The following is a 15,044-nucleotide window of genomic DNA, read 5'->3' on the forward strand; positions in this document are numbered from 1 at the left end:
AAGTAAGAATTGTAAGCTCCATTTATTTTTTTACGAAAACTTGTTTATAGCGAATAAGTGTTCAAAAATGCGAATATCTGGTTTTGAATATCTGCGAAACTTCAGCCTCCCATAGAAATTTCTCTTTTCAATAAAAGTAAACACTTTAACAAAAGGCAGTATATGTTGTAAAGTGTTTCTGTAGAAAAAAAATGCAGTTAAAGAGTTGACACATATAAATTGACACACTTAAATTATTTGATTACGTTAAAGCCTAAAGCAGGGGTTCCCAACCAGGGGTGCTCGCACCCCTTGGGGGTGCGAGACAGCATTCCAGGGGGTGCGAGATGGCTTTTATTTTTTGTATGACAAATAAGGAGATTTTCACTCTTTGATAAAGTTTATAAAGTTAAAAAGTACATTTTGTTATAAAAAAAAGTTGGCGCTCATTTTCTGAATAAATTAATTTTATTAATACGTCATACAGCAAGAGCGGATTTCTAGAAGTAAATTATTTTAACTAATTTCATTTGATAGCTGTTAGTTTAGAATTAACATTTCAGTAAAGCTTTCTTAGAGTGTTACACCTGTGAACTTTAATCATCTTTAAATATTTTATTTTCTTAACTGCCCATTAATTGTTTAAAACAGTTAATGAGCTAGCATCTCTTTTAATTGAAATACTTAGATAACAATTAGTATCTTCAGCAAGTTTTTTATTAGCTGTTAAGAACAGGTTCTTTTAAGTCTATTACATTTATAATGTAATCTTTTATAAAGATTAGTTGTGCAGAAAGTGGTGCTCAAAGATTTAACATCAATAAATTGTAAAGTTTACAGCTACTACTGTATGTTATACCATTTTAGAAAACATGTCTTTAGCTTTACTGAAACCAATCTTTATAGAACAGCAAAAGTATTCAATGCATCAACTTTATTTCTATTCATACCTTTTTTGAACTTAAACCGTTTACCTTTTTCAATCTACTTTTTTCTATTTATGTTGTAAGCATACAAACTTTTTTTGTATTTGCTTTTATACCTATCTTTTGACAATTTAAGACTAAAATCTTTTAAATTTTAAAAGTTTTAACTCAAACCTTTTTTTATTTTGAAACCTCCTAGCTGCAAATAGTTTTGAAAATAATACATTACATAAGCTTAACTTAGAACAGCTTATTTTTATATTTTAAGAAGTACATATATTCATAACAAAATGTATAAAAAGTTAAGTTTAAGCCTAATATTTATTACTTTTCTAGACGAAGTCATAGGCTGAAGTATTGTTTTAGTATAAATTTTATGACAAAAAATGTCATAGTAATCGACTTTTTTATTTTTTTACAGTACAGTTTATTTAATTAGTACTCAATCATGTCTAAGATAAGGAAGTGGAATGAAAGTTATGTTCAGTTTGGTTTTACTTGCACTGAAACAGTTGAAGGCCTGCAAAAACCGCAATGCATGTTATGTAACATTGTATTTTCGAACTCAAATTTGAAGCCATCTAAATTGCAAGAACATTTTAACAAACGACATGGTGGAGCAGATATTTCAGGTCAAGACTTTGAGTCATTAAAATCTAAAAGGATCCGCTATGAATCACGAGGAACACTTCCAAAGTTCGGTTTTGTATCTGCTGGCAAACCTCTTTTATTGGCTTCTTACCATGTGGCGTATAACGTAGCTAAATCCAAAAAGCCTCATACAATTGCTGAAGAGTTGATAAAGCCATGTGTGTTACAAATGACAGAAGATGTTCTTGGAAAAGAAGCTTCAAAAAAGCTTGAGTTAGTGCCGCTATCTAATAATATTATTCAAAGTCGAATTAAAGATTTAAGTTCGGATGTTTTGGATCAAGTCATAGCTGAAATCAAAGCTAGTTCTTTAAAAATCTCTCTCCAGTTGGACGAATCAACCGATGTTGAAAATTGCAGTCAATTGATTGTACTAGTGAGATATGTGCATGATGGTTCGATAAAAGAAGATTTCTTATTTTGTGAAGATTTCAAGAGAACTACAAAAGCAAAAGACATCTTTCAATGTGTCAAGAATTTTTTTGCGAAACATGACTTAGACATGCAAGTTATTGGTTCTGTATGTACTGACGGTGCCCCTGCTATGTTGGGAAATAAATCTGGTTTTTTTGCTTTGTTAAAACAGGATATTCCGCATTTGCTGGGTACTCACTGTTTTCTTCATCGACATGCCTTGGCATCAAAAACATTGCCCTCGAAATCTAAAAATGTCCTTGATATTTGTGTGAGGACAATCAACTGGATAAGAGGTCGTGCTCTTAATCACCGTCTTTTTAAGTCCTTGTGTCAAGACTATGGTAGTGAACATTCAGTTTTACTTTTCCATACGGAGGTCCGCTGGCTATCACGTGGAAGAGCTTTAACGCGCTTTTTTGAATTGAGGAAAGAAGTAAAAGTTTTTCTTAAGGAACGTAACTATGACCAATTCAAAGAAATGGAGTCAAAAGAGTTTATTCAAATACTAGCTTACTTAAGCGACATTTTCAGCCAGTTGAATGACATGAGTGTTTCCATGCAAGGGAGAAATGAAAATGTTATAAAATGTCGTGAAGTAATAAACGCTTTTAAAAAAAAGTTAAATCTCTGGTGTCGACGAGTTGAAAGAGGAAATTTATCAAACTTTCCATTACTCGAAGAAGTGACTGATGAAGACGAGTGTTTCGTTCCAAGTGTGGTGAAGAAATTATGAACCATTTGGAAATACTATCCAAGTCTTTTGACGGATATTTTAAAGTAGGAGAACTGGAAATTTCTGAAGAATGGATAATAAATCCATATTCTTTTAATTTAAATCACATGTCCGACGATGAATCGTTAAAAGATGAACTTATTGAATTATGCATGAACCGTTTTATCAAAATGCAGTTTGAAAGCAAAACTCTTAAGCAATATTGGTGTTGTTCAATGAATATGTTTCCAAAACTTAGTGAAAAAGCACTAAGTACTCTCATTCCATTCGCAACGACTTACTTGTGTGAGTCTGGAATTAGTACTCTTTTGTCTATAAAAACTAAATCAAGAAACCGTTTGAATGCACAGGCAGACATGCGAATTGCCATCAGCAACAAAATGCCACGTTTTCAGAAAGTTTTGTACAATAAACAGGAACAAAAAAGTCATTAACTTTAGATAAGATTTAAAATTGAGTCCTTAATCTTTTCAAAACAATATTGCATAAATAGTATTTTAATAGTTTGTTAAATACCTTGTGAGGATAATGAGGTGTCATTTAGGACTTTTTATTACATATGTAATATTAGTTTAGTTTTTTGTTAATGTTACTTGAAAAAAAAAAGTTTTTTATAAAGATAGATTAGTGTTTTTTTCGTTTAATTAAAAAGTAATTAATTTTTTTAGTTTGTTTAAAAATGAGCAGGTAGAATTACAAGTGATGAACTCACTTGCTTGACCTTCATAAAACGTTTATCGTTGCGAAGGGAAGAGTGAGTTCTGATGTTTTCTACCTTATAAAAAATAGATAAAACTTGTTCGAATATAGTTTGTTGTGTTTTTAAATTTCCAAGTGTTTTATTTTTCTTAATATAGTACCTTATCATAATAATTAAAGTACAAATTATTAATTCATGAAATCAATGAAATTATAATAAAATTATTAATAAATAATTAAGTATATAGTGTTAGGGGTGCGAGATCAAATTAAGAGATTTTAGGGGTGCGGGGCATCAAAAAGGTTGGGAACCACTCGCCTAAAGTTTAAAAAAAAATATATATCATGTGTTCTTTTTCAAATAAACCATTTTTGTTGTATTTTTAAGCGTACTAGTGACGTATATTGTAAAACTAACTGTAAATTATCAAAGCCTTAAAAAATTCAACATTTTTAAAAACACTAATCATAGCTATAAAATATACTTCGCTTAAACTATTTACTCAACTTAAATTTATAAAGTGATTCATACAAGTTATACATATTCTTTTAAGTACATAGCTATAGTAAATATTAGCATTTTAATCTTTATATTCCTTAAAATCGTTTACTTTTGTTTCTGTTGTAACTTTTTAATAAAAACAAGAAAAAAGCACAGTCTATTATTCAATTAAAATCAATTTTTTAACATTCACAGTATGTTATTTCAAACGTTTAATTAATTATACATGTAAATCTAAAACTAATTATAATCGCTAACTGGTTACATTTTTATACTTCCGGTTGTTCTAAGAACAAAATTTATAATTTGTCTTAAACTAGTGATCTACCGAACTCAGTATCCGGATCAGGTCGGATCTTACTTCGTAAAAAAACATGCGGATGGATCACAAACTAAAATTCTAAATTTACGCAGCTAAAATTTTGATAACTAATGAACGAAACTTTGGTGTTAAGTGAGACAATAATCTATCGTGTATTACTTATAATGTACAAAGTTTTAAACTTTTCATATCTAAAATTTAAATATTATGAGTAAACTAAAAAAATGAAACCAGACAACTTTATAGACGTAAAGTTACTGTATAAAATAGTATCACTTTTGTTATGAAATTTCGATTATTCATAAAAATCAGCAATTTCAATATTTTAATGATTTTGTTGAAAGAATATATTAATAACTATACTTTAACCTATTTGTAAGCTGGCTTATTATCTTTAATACAACAAAAGTAATTTTCAGCGATTTGTAGAAACCATAAGCTTAAAAATTTTAAGTTATTTATTTAGGTTAAGTAATAGTGTTAAAGTCTAAAATTGGCTAAACTGCTAATTAAAACTTGGCAGCATGTGGTATTAGTTCTAATGGTATTTCTATTAAGGTTTTTGTTAAACTGGCCAGTTTTTCGTAAATCTTATAAACTCTTATTAAGTTATGTTTTTTTTTAATATTGGATTTTAGTTTCACCAGAAAAAAAGAAATTATTACCATTTTTTTTATACAATTTTTTGTAGAAATTTTATTTTGTTTCTAAAGATGTAGCTGCAAGCCAAATTTTACCTGCAGACTGTATGTTGTCTATTTATTCTATAACAAAGTTTGGATTGAGCTGAAATTAATAAACTTAATTAATTTTTGATATTGAAAACTACTTTTACATTATTTCTTTTTAGTCTTCAGTCTTTTGTATCATAATTTAGTTTAATACCGACAGCAAACAATCATTTTACAACGAATGTGTTAAAGTTGTTCGTAAGAATTAGTTTTAAAGAAGTATAACTTTTTAAGTATAAAAAGGTCTTGTTGAATACTAGCATGTCAAAAACATGTAATCGATATCTGCCCTGCGTTGTGATAATAGTTAATAAGTTTACAAAATAACTAGTTGTAAACACTGACAAGTTTAAATTTATTAAAGCACTATGACGTTTGCTTAACGACGAATTTTTAATACAAAATGCTATTCTTGTTGTAGCAACGGTCAGTTTATTGATGAACTCTGGCTGATGACATCTCATTGAATTGGAACTTTGTGTGGATTGCAGTTGAGTGTTTAAACTTTTGTAAATTTGTTGCTTTAAAAGAAGTACCAAATTATAGATTAAACTTTGTTGCTTATTAAAGAAATTATTGAATTATTCTTTAGCTTTATCAACTTTTTGTATAATTTTACTTGAGTTAATACGTATTTTTTAAATCACATTTGTTATAAAATATTGTTTTAAATAAAAAAGTTATTTTTATTTATCAAAAAAATCTACAAATTTATTAGTAAACGTTATATTGCCTAAAGTACTTTCAAAATCTTCTTCAGTAGACAATTAGAACTGATTAATTCAAAATTTTCTTGCATATAAAAGTTCAAAAAAGGATATTATTACGTAACTATAAACCAAGTTTTAAGGTAAACTATGTTTTAAAAGTCTGTCTTTCAAAAGTTTTTCAAATAGTAAATCTTATTAGTATCTCTAGTTTAAACTCGCAAAAACTAATTGAAAATAAATAAATATGAAAAAAAAAAAAAAAAAAATCAAAGACAAAGAACTAAAAGAAATTACATTGTTAAACTTTGATGTGTTTGATTTAGTGTTTTATAATATTCTAGAATGTAAAATCAAAATAAAAAAATAAAAATAGTAATTAAAATAGTAATCGAGCTTATTGTTGGTTGAAGTTAAAAAATCAAAAATAAATAGAGTAAATAATCATAATAAATAAGTCGATAAAAGTAGTAAGGCGTGTAACCTTAACTTGTTAAGCTATTTAGAAATGTATAATCAAAAAACTTTATAAATATTAAAACATGTTAAATAATAGTAACCTAGTCAATTATCTGTAAAGTGGTAATATAGTTTTGTTTATATTTATTGTTGCTTCGAGTTTATTGATTCATTTACTTTCTAAAAAATCTAAGTCTGAATAATTTTTAGTGGTGTCTACAAAGATAATTGAAAAAGCTTCTTTTAAATCTTTTTTTGATGTTTTGTGTTTTTTGGCGTAATGTATTTTAAGTGCTGCTCTATCACTAACATCATCTGTGGTTGTACTCTTCCAGATGTGTCTGTGAGAGCACCATCTTTGCGAAAAGGACGTGATTGTCTGGCCGACATAGAACTCTTCGCATTCACTACATTTCGCCGCATATATCCCAAAATTTTTGCAATTTAAGTTTTTTTTCAATTTTATCGTTTTTCTGTTTTTTAACTTTACTAAGCTTGTTTTTTTTACCATTGTATCTTTGCAAAGCAAACATTTACCACAAGGGGATGAAATTCCTTCTTCATTATTAACTTCATGAGCTAATTTCTTGTAGTTAGTTAGTAAAGTTGCAATAGTCTGCGGTCGTTTGTATGTTATCATCACGTTTTGATTCAGTTGTTTTTCTCTTTCTGTTAATTTAAGCAAGTTTGGAAAGATTGTCGTCCAAATGCTTATGTTTTTGTTACTTTCCTTCGTTCTTTTTGATGGTGGTCTGAACCGATCTTTCCATTTTTCTGTTTTTTCCAGCATCTCTACAACTATTTTTATTTAAAACGATCGATAAAGGCAAAAAAATCACAAAGAACTTCACACAACCAAGGGAAGATTTGAGACACTTAAAACTAAAATATTCTTACTGTTATAAAATATTGTTAATTAAACTGTGCTGTGTAATTTATAACCGGTTGTTTTTAATTTAAGCTACTATTTAAGTGATTACTATACCATTAGAATGATTAAGACTAAAAAGGGCTTAAGACAAAAAAATAAGTTAACGGGTCTTGCAGATACTGAGCCATCAGTATCTGCTGACTTCAATGGCGACTCTGACTTGATATCGAACTCACAATCTCCCAGCAATATTCAAGCGACCATAAACAGCGCTCATGAAACAGAAGTAAGCGCGCAGACTAGGGAAAATAATGAAATTGTAGATTTTAATGCTTTAGATGAAGTTGACTTAGACGTTGAGGATTTAGCTCACTTATTAGAGCAAGCTAAGGTTTTAGAGAAAAAAAATAAACTAAAAAATGAACTAAAAGCAATTTATAGAAGATTAGATACCAATAAGACCATAAATGACAGCGGCCTCACCCTTAACAATCACACCTCGCACGCTTTAGGCGAAATGACAACACAAACAAGTTTCAAGAAAAAAACTCTTGAAAATTGTAAGCTTTTTCAAAAAATTGATGCCGTACGCGATCCGGCTGTGGAGTTACGTTTTTTTGCAGACCGGTGTACGGCTTATGGTATAACATCTGAAATGGAGAAGTTTGAAATTCTCCAGAGAATTTGGCCCCGTTCAGATATAATTGACTTCGTTGAAACACATGACGAAGACAGAACGTATAGCAGTCTTGTTAACTTTTTACAAGGCAAAGGTAGCAAATTGCCTCGTATATTAGGTGCAAGTTCATCATGGCCAGAGCCAGTTCAATTCCAGGACTTGTTTTTGGCAGCTAAGCAATGGGCAAAGTCTAAAGAGGAAGACAGAATTAAATACTTTATGCACAGACATGCCCCTAATAATTTAAATAACAAAATTAAGGAATGTTTTGGGCTTGAATATAATGAGTTTATTAGGCGCACGGAATTTATATGCGATATTGAAGAACAGAGGGTCTTTGAAAATGCTAAAAACTTTTCATACGAGCCTCAGCGATTTAAGCACAATATAAGATACTCTTACAAACAAAAATGGCATGAGAACATCCAACAAAAAAGGGAACATTTCCGCAGCTATGAACACAGTCGTAGTCAGGGGTATTTCGGGGAAGGGTATAACAAGCACACGAATTACGAACAAAACGCGCTTTGTCACAAACATGCAAAGTTTGGAGATAGGGCAGACTATTGTGCTGCAGTTGCAACTTGCCCTATGTCCCCGTTACGGCAACAACACGATCAAAAAAACGATTTCCCATCTTCAAAACAATGAGAGGACATGAGGATGGGAACAGAGTTCCTCTTAATAAGCCTGTAGAAGCCGTACCAATTCGTCCCTCTGCCAAACCATGGCAGCCTAAAAAGCCATTACCTGAAACAAACTTTCACTCTCAATTGCGTAATGATATCACGACAAAACCAACTGTAAAAACTAATTGGTCGTTTGCTATTTCAAATAAATCGTCTATAAATCCGAAAACCTTGCCTCAAAGTCTATTATTTGCAAAGGACAATGTTACAAACGTTCTTTTCTTAATTGACTCTGGATGTGAAGTTTCTATATTGCCTAAGAATCTAACAAATGGCATAAACCACTACTTTAAGCCGTTCAGTAGAACTATAAAGGGTATTGGCGACAATGAAATCCACCCCATAGGGAGTGCTTGCGTTGACCTTAAGCTAGGTAATTTAAAAACCATTAAACATAATTTTTGGGTTACTCAAGAGTATAGGAGTTATGGCATTTTAGGTATGGACATTTTAATGTCAAACAAACTGATAATATGCCCTTTCACGTTAGAATTGACGCATCAATTGTCTAACAAAACGACTAAACTGTTTAGGGCCGCTGACTTGCCTGCGTCGGTAGTTGTGTCAATTAATACGGGGGAAGTTAAGGATAGTAATAACATAGCTACGTTAGAGATCAAGTGTGAAGCACTACTGTTGAATTACCCAGAGCTTACAAAAACTCCTGATTATACTGCTCCTAGAAAACACAACCACTTTCTAGAAATTATAGTTGACAATTATAAACCGCGAATGATTAAGGCGCGAAGATGTAATTTAACTTGTCAACAAAAGGTAGATAAAAATTATTCAGACCTAATTGCGAGAGGTGCTGTTGTAAAGGAGGATGCCGACATGTGTGCATCACCAATCACGGTAGTGCCCAAAAAAGATGGTGATTTGCGTATTTGTGTTGATTATACAGTTTTGAATGCCCACACACGCCCATTTTCATACCCGCTACCGCGCATAGATACGCTCTCAGAAAGAATTCCGGGAGGTACCCGTTTTTTCAGCACGTTAGATCTTAAAGAAGCTTACTATAGCTTACCTCTTCATCCAAACTCACGAAAATATGCTGCTATCATAACTAATTCCGGGGTATTCGTCCCTAAGGTGACTTCTTTCGGGTTGCGGAATGCGCCAACACGTTTTCAGCAGTTTATGGAAAGTATCTTGTCCTCTTGTGGGGCTTTCACTTTTGTATATTTAGATGATATTCTTGTGTTTTCAGATTCCGCGGACAGTCACATATCACATTTAAAACAGGTTTTAGAAACATTATCGATAAACGGTTTATTTTTAAATAAAGCAAAATGTTCTTTTGCTAGAACTAAGGTAGATTTTTTAGGTCATACAGTAGGTGTTGACGGGGTTGATGTTATGGAATCTAAGGTAGAAGCTATAAAAAAATTACCCTTACCAAACACGCGCAAAGAGTTAAGATGGGTAATTGGTATGATTAATTACTATCATCGATTCATACCAAACTTGGCCGAAGTAATGGCACCGCTTAATGAAATTTCGGGGGGATCTAAGGCAAGCAATAGGGCAATTATTAAACTTACTGATAGCCAAATCAAAGCTTATCATGACACAATAGCTCTGTTAGTTAAAGCAGCAACAATAAGCTATGAAGACCACACAAAACCCCTAGTTCTCTTCACGGACGCTTCCGACAGCCACGTTGGCGCAGTTATGGAACAAGAAGGGAGAAATGGGGGAATGCAACCGCTTGCATTTTTTTCAAAAAAGCTCCCTCCATTTAAGCAAGTACGTTCTACTTTTTATAAGGAACTTCGCGGGGTGTATTTGTCTCTTAAGCACTTTCAAAGCAGAATATTGGGGAGATCCTTAATAATACGTACTGATAGTAAATCAGTAGAAAGGGCCATTAAAAACGAAATGGGTAATCATTCTCCAGCGGAACAACGTTGGATATGCGCAATCAAGGAATTTAATCCAATAGTAAGGCATATAGATGGCCATGATAATGTAGTAGCAGATAGTTTAAGCCGACCCCCACAGTCGGCAATGCATGTTCGTGCGTATAACCAGGATTCTGACTTTGTTTATACGTCTGAGTCAGAGGCTGAAGACAGCGAGTCTGATTACGGTGATTTAGACGGTGAAGAGGAAATTTTAGGTAGTCCGTTAAATGAAGTGATCGGGGAAAATACGACTAGCTTTAATATGATAAATAGGGAAGTTATTGCGGTCTTGCAATGTAATGAACCGGGGCTAGTAGATACCGCACGTAATATGAAGAAAACGGTCGAATATTTACAACCAGAAAATTTAGCGGTAGTGGTAGACGAAAATAATAAGCGAATCATTCTGCCCGAATCTATGCGCCTAACAGCATTTAATGTGGCCCATGAAAGGTTGCACCTGGGAATTGATAAAACAATCGAGTCTATTGCAAAAGACTATTACTGGCCTACATTGATAAAAGATGTGACTCATTGGGTCAAAAGCTGTGTGGTATGTCAAGCGACCAAAGTAACAAGATATTATCGTCCAAAAATTGGTTTTTTTTCCAGACAATACGGAACGATTCCAGTTCGTTCACATAGATCTTGTCGGTCCTTTAAATGAGTCATCTTGTAATAATAAGTATATTTTAACTGCCAAAGACCGAGCCACAGGGTTTCTTGTAACTATGCAGATCACAGATAAGAAAGCTTTGACTGTCAGGAATGCTTTTTTTCAATGCTGGGTTGGTCCATTCGGGGTCCCTCAAGTAGTTGTTTCTGATAACGGTCGTGAATTTGTTAACACCGTGTTAACCGAAGCGTTCGAGCAGTTAGGATTAGATCATCGTTTGGTATCCCCATACAGCCCTCAATCTAACGGTTTCATTGAGAGGCAACATAAGACTATCAATGTTGCACTTCGCGCGTTATCTGATAAGACAAACTGGGCTTTGCATTTGCCTCTGATAACGACAGCTTTAAACAATACCTTCGTTGAAGGTTCAACTTATACCCCAGCTCAATATGCTCTAGGGACGGCCCAGAATCTCTCGGGGAGAGTAATGTTCGACAAAATTGAGGGTACTGACGTTATCACCACACCCAACACTCTAGAAACTAAAGTATTTTTGAATATGATGGCTAAAATTGGTAGGCAATTTAAGCGCCACAATAATAAATCATACTATGAACCAGGGATTTTCGAATGCGAATGGGTTTGGCTTAGGAGACAAAACAAGCGGAAACTTAGCACACTTTACCATGGTCCATATAAAGTGCTTTCTTGTTCAGAGCAAAGTATGATTATTCAAAAGAATTCTGGGTTGGTAAAGGTTTCTATAAGGAACGTGAAAGCGTATGTTCCCAGAGTTACAACTTGTGAGGAAACTAGAACATACAATTTAAGGGAACGAAAAGTCCCCATAAGTTATGCCGAAGCATCTAGCTCAGATGAATTCTAAGCGTTCATTCGGCGTAAGTATCTTTTTTTTTTACTGTTTTTAAGCGTTTATGTATATTTAGGGGTAGTGAATGGAAAACAACTGGTTATAATTTTATTTTCTTTCTATTTATTTCTTTGGTAACTAGTTTATTTAATGATTTATTAGTAGTTGATTTTTTTTAGTTGTTGCAATTAAAATATTATTTTTGGTTAAAATACCTGTATGAATTTAATACAAGTTTTTCTCTCCTTTTTAATTTTTTTTTTCTTTTTTTTTAAATCTTCAAAATTGGTTAAATTTTTTAATTTGGTACTAAAAAAAAAGCTGACATGTCATGGATTCGTGACATTTTTGAAATCACCAGCAGTGTCTAGAGAAGTGTGACGAGTTGCAGGCGGGCAACCTGTTTCAGCTGCAAGAGAAAAGAAGCAGTTTAATGAGTTACGTCAGTAGTTGTTTAGCAAACCAGTATGTGTGATTTTTCTTTCCTGTCTACTCATGACCCTGAGGCTTATCATTGGAGCCTGGCCAAGAATGCCAAAAAAGGGTAAAAAAAAAGGAAAATGTAATCGATATCTGCCCTGCGTTGTGATAATAGTTAATAAGTTTACAAAATAACTAGTTGTAAACACTGACAAGTTTAAATTTATTAAAGCACTATGACGTTTGCTTAACGACGAATTTTTAATACAAAATGCTATTCTTGTTGTAGCAACGGTCAGTTTATTGATGAACTCTGGCTGATGACATCTCATTGAATTGGAACTCTGAGTGGATTGCAGTTGAGTGTTTAAACTTTTGTAAATTTGTTGCTTTAAAAGAAGTACCAAATTATAGATTAAACTTTGTTGCTTATTAAAGAAATTATTGAATTATTCTTTAGCTTTATCAACTTTTTGTATAATTTTACTTGAGTTAATACGTATTTTTTAAATCACATTTGTTATAAAATATTGTTAATTAAACTGTGCTGTGTAATTTATAACCGGTTGTTTTTAATTTAAGCTACTATTTAAGTGATTATTATACCATTAGAATGATTAAGACTAAGAAGGGCTTAAGACAAAAAAATAAGTTAACGGGTCTTGCAGATACTGAGCCATCAGTATCTGCTGACTTCAAACAGACCGTTATTTAACTTTGCTTTTCTTTACCAATGTGACTCATATAACTCGAGAAACTAAAGGAGGCCTCTTTTTTTTAGGCTATAGTACATATAAAGAGAATCTACAAAAAAAATTTTTAGAAGTTTTGAATTTCAGACACGAGACTATTTTTAAAAGTTTTTGTAAGAAAACAGAGAACATTTACTTTTTTTGTAAAAAAATCAATTTAAGAAGACAAAAAAATATTCAAGTTTTTACTTTTCAAAAACCTGTCCCGGACAAGACGTTAAAAAGTATCCGCGGTGTGCGACTCAATAACCAAAAGGTTCTTCGTGCATCTAGGTCCAAATATTTTTAGCGTCTTTTTTTGTCATTCAATAAACTATAAAAATTTAATTATCTTATTATTCGATCACAATCTGTTTTTCGAATAATACATACAAGCTCTCGGAAGTCTCAGTCTATCGAGAGCTTGTGGTCTGATGGCCAAAATTGTATGATCAAAACTTTATGCTAAATTGAGCTTGCATCACGGCACAATAAAGTTAAAACCTTAGCTATAATGGTATCTTCCGAGACTTCTTTTAATTTAAATGCTTTTTTTTTTATGAGTTAGTTTCAAATAGTCTGAAATAAGAAAGTTACTAAAAATTTACACCGCAGTTAAAATCTAAGTAAAAATTTATCTTCAAATATAAAACAAAACTTTGTTCTTTTTAACTAATATTAAGAATTTTGTACAAATTTTTATAAAGAAATGATTTTTTTTAATGAAGCAAATCGTTTGAAATTATGTTTTTACTTAACTGTGTTTTTAAAGTTTTAGATCAAATATCCGAACCCAGCCTGGTATTGCCTTTTTAGATCCAGATCCGCCCGGATCTTAATTTATAAAAAAATATTTGAATCCGATCGGGTCTTAGTTTGGAAAAAATATCCGGATCCGGTCAAATCTAAATTTGAGAAAAAGATCTAAATCCGACATTTGTGGATCCGGTAGATCACTAGCTAAATGTGTTTTTTTAGAATTATTTCGTCTTTGTTCCTTAAAATCCTGAACAAGTATGAAGAGCTGATCGTTTCAAACTAGATACTTAAATTTTTTTACTTTTCTTACTTTCAATCATTTTAAACTCAATATATTTTTAAAAACTTGATTTAAACTTAACTATATATAACTTTTAGTCATTTTAAACTTGATCATTTGATTTTTTCATCGTTATATGCATAACAATCTAATTCGTAAAAGCCAAAAATCATATCGAAAACATTACATCTTGTTTTTTAAATAAATTGTTTTGGGATATTTAATGTACGCAATTCTTAAAATTCGTATCAAAAATTAAACTAGGTAATCAATGGTGACTTAAATATTGTTACTTTATGACCGTTACCAATAACGTCATTGTTTGGTTGGGTTTTGTTATTTAATAAAGCTGCTTTTATAAAAGATTATTAATAACAGTTGTTTAAAGTTTTACAGACGTTCAGATGGAACGCCGGCTTAATTTAATATACTAGTTCTTACTACAAAAGTTATGTTATCAAACTAGTTATTAGTGCACGTGATTTATATATATATACAAGATTAATAAACACATTGTGAAATAAAAGAAATTATACTATAAGTGCTACCAATGACTTCTAAAGAGAGCCCAGGAGGCACATATATTAACTACTAAACATTTTGTTGACATGGATAGAAAAAAAAGTTCTCTATCCACAATCAAAAACAAGAAAGCCCTTCTCGATTGTTCTTCATACGCTTCGCAATCCTATTGTCAAGACGTCGTTGTGTGCGTTCTCTCCGCGTCTCCCCCCTCAATAATCCGACTCGCGTCTGCGAGCCAAGTTTTAAACTCTTTGTCTCAAATTTACTTCACGTTTCTTTTTCTCATTTTCTATGCTCGATACTAATTGTGACATCACATAAAACATTTGAATTCTTTAACTTCAACTCTTTTGATATGATTTAATAAAACGAAACAGTAAATGTAATGAAAGGTTCGTTATAACTTCATAATAAAAAGTAGGACAATAAAAATGTACAACATTTTACACACTTGTACTTCTTTTTCCTATAAACATTAAACCGTAAAATAACTTCCTAAAAACTATTATTGTGCACAATTTAAGATTTTTTTTTTATTTAACAAACAGCTGCAGCCCGAGAATA

General features: G+C 31.8%; 1 protein-coding gene across 1 annotated transcript; it reads left to right on the forward strand.

Annotated features, from left to right (window-relative positions):
- The first annotated feature begins 1,353 nt into the window (after window positions 1-1,353).
- LOC145838889 (protein FAM200C-like) lies at window positions 1,354-2,706 on the forward strand. Its single transcript, XM_082946510.1, has one exon. The coding sequence runs from the start codon at window positions 1,354-1,356 to the stop codon at window positions 2,704-2,706; it is 1,353 nt and encodes a 450-aa protein (XP_082802636.1).
- The last annotated feature ends 12,338 nt before the right edge of the window (window positions 2,707-15,044 follow it).

The sequence above is a fragment of the Thalia democratica genome, chromosome 6 (genome assembly GCF_965202585.1).
Source record: "Thalia democratica chromosome 6, ktThaDemo2.hap1.1, whole genome shotgun sequence".
In the NCBI taxonomy this organism is placed as follows: Eukaryota; Metazoa; Chordata; class Thaliacea; order Salpida; family Salpidae; genus Thalia; species Thalia democratica.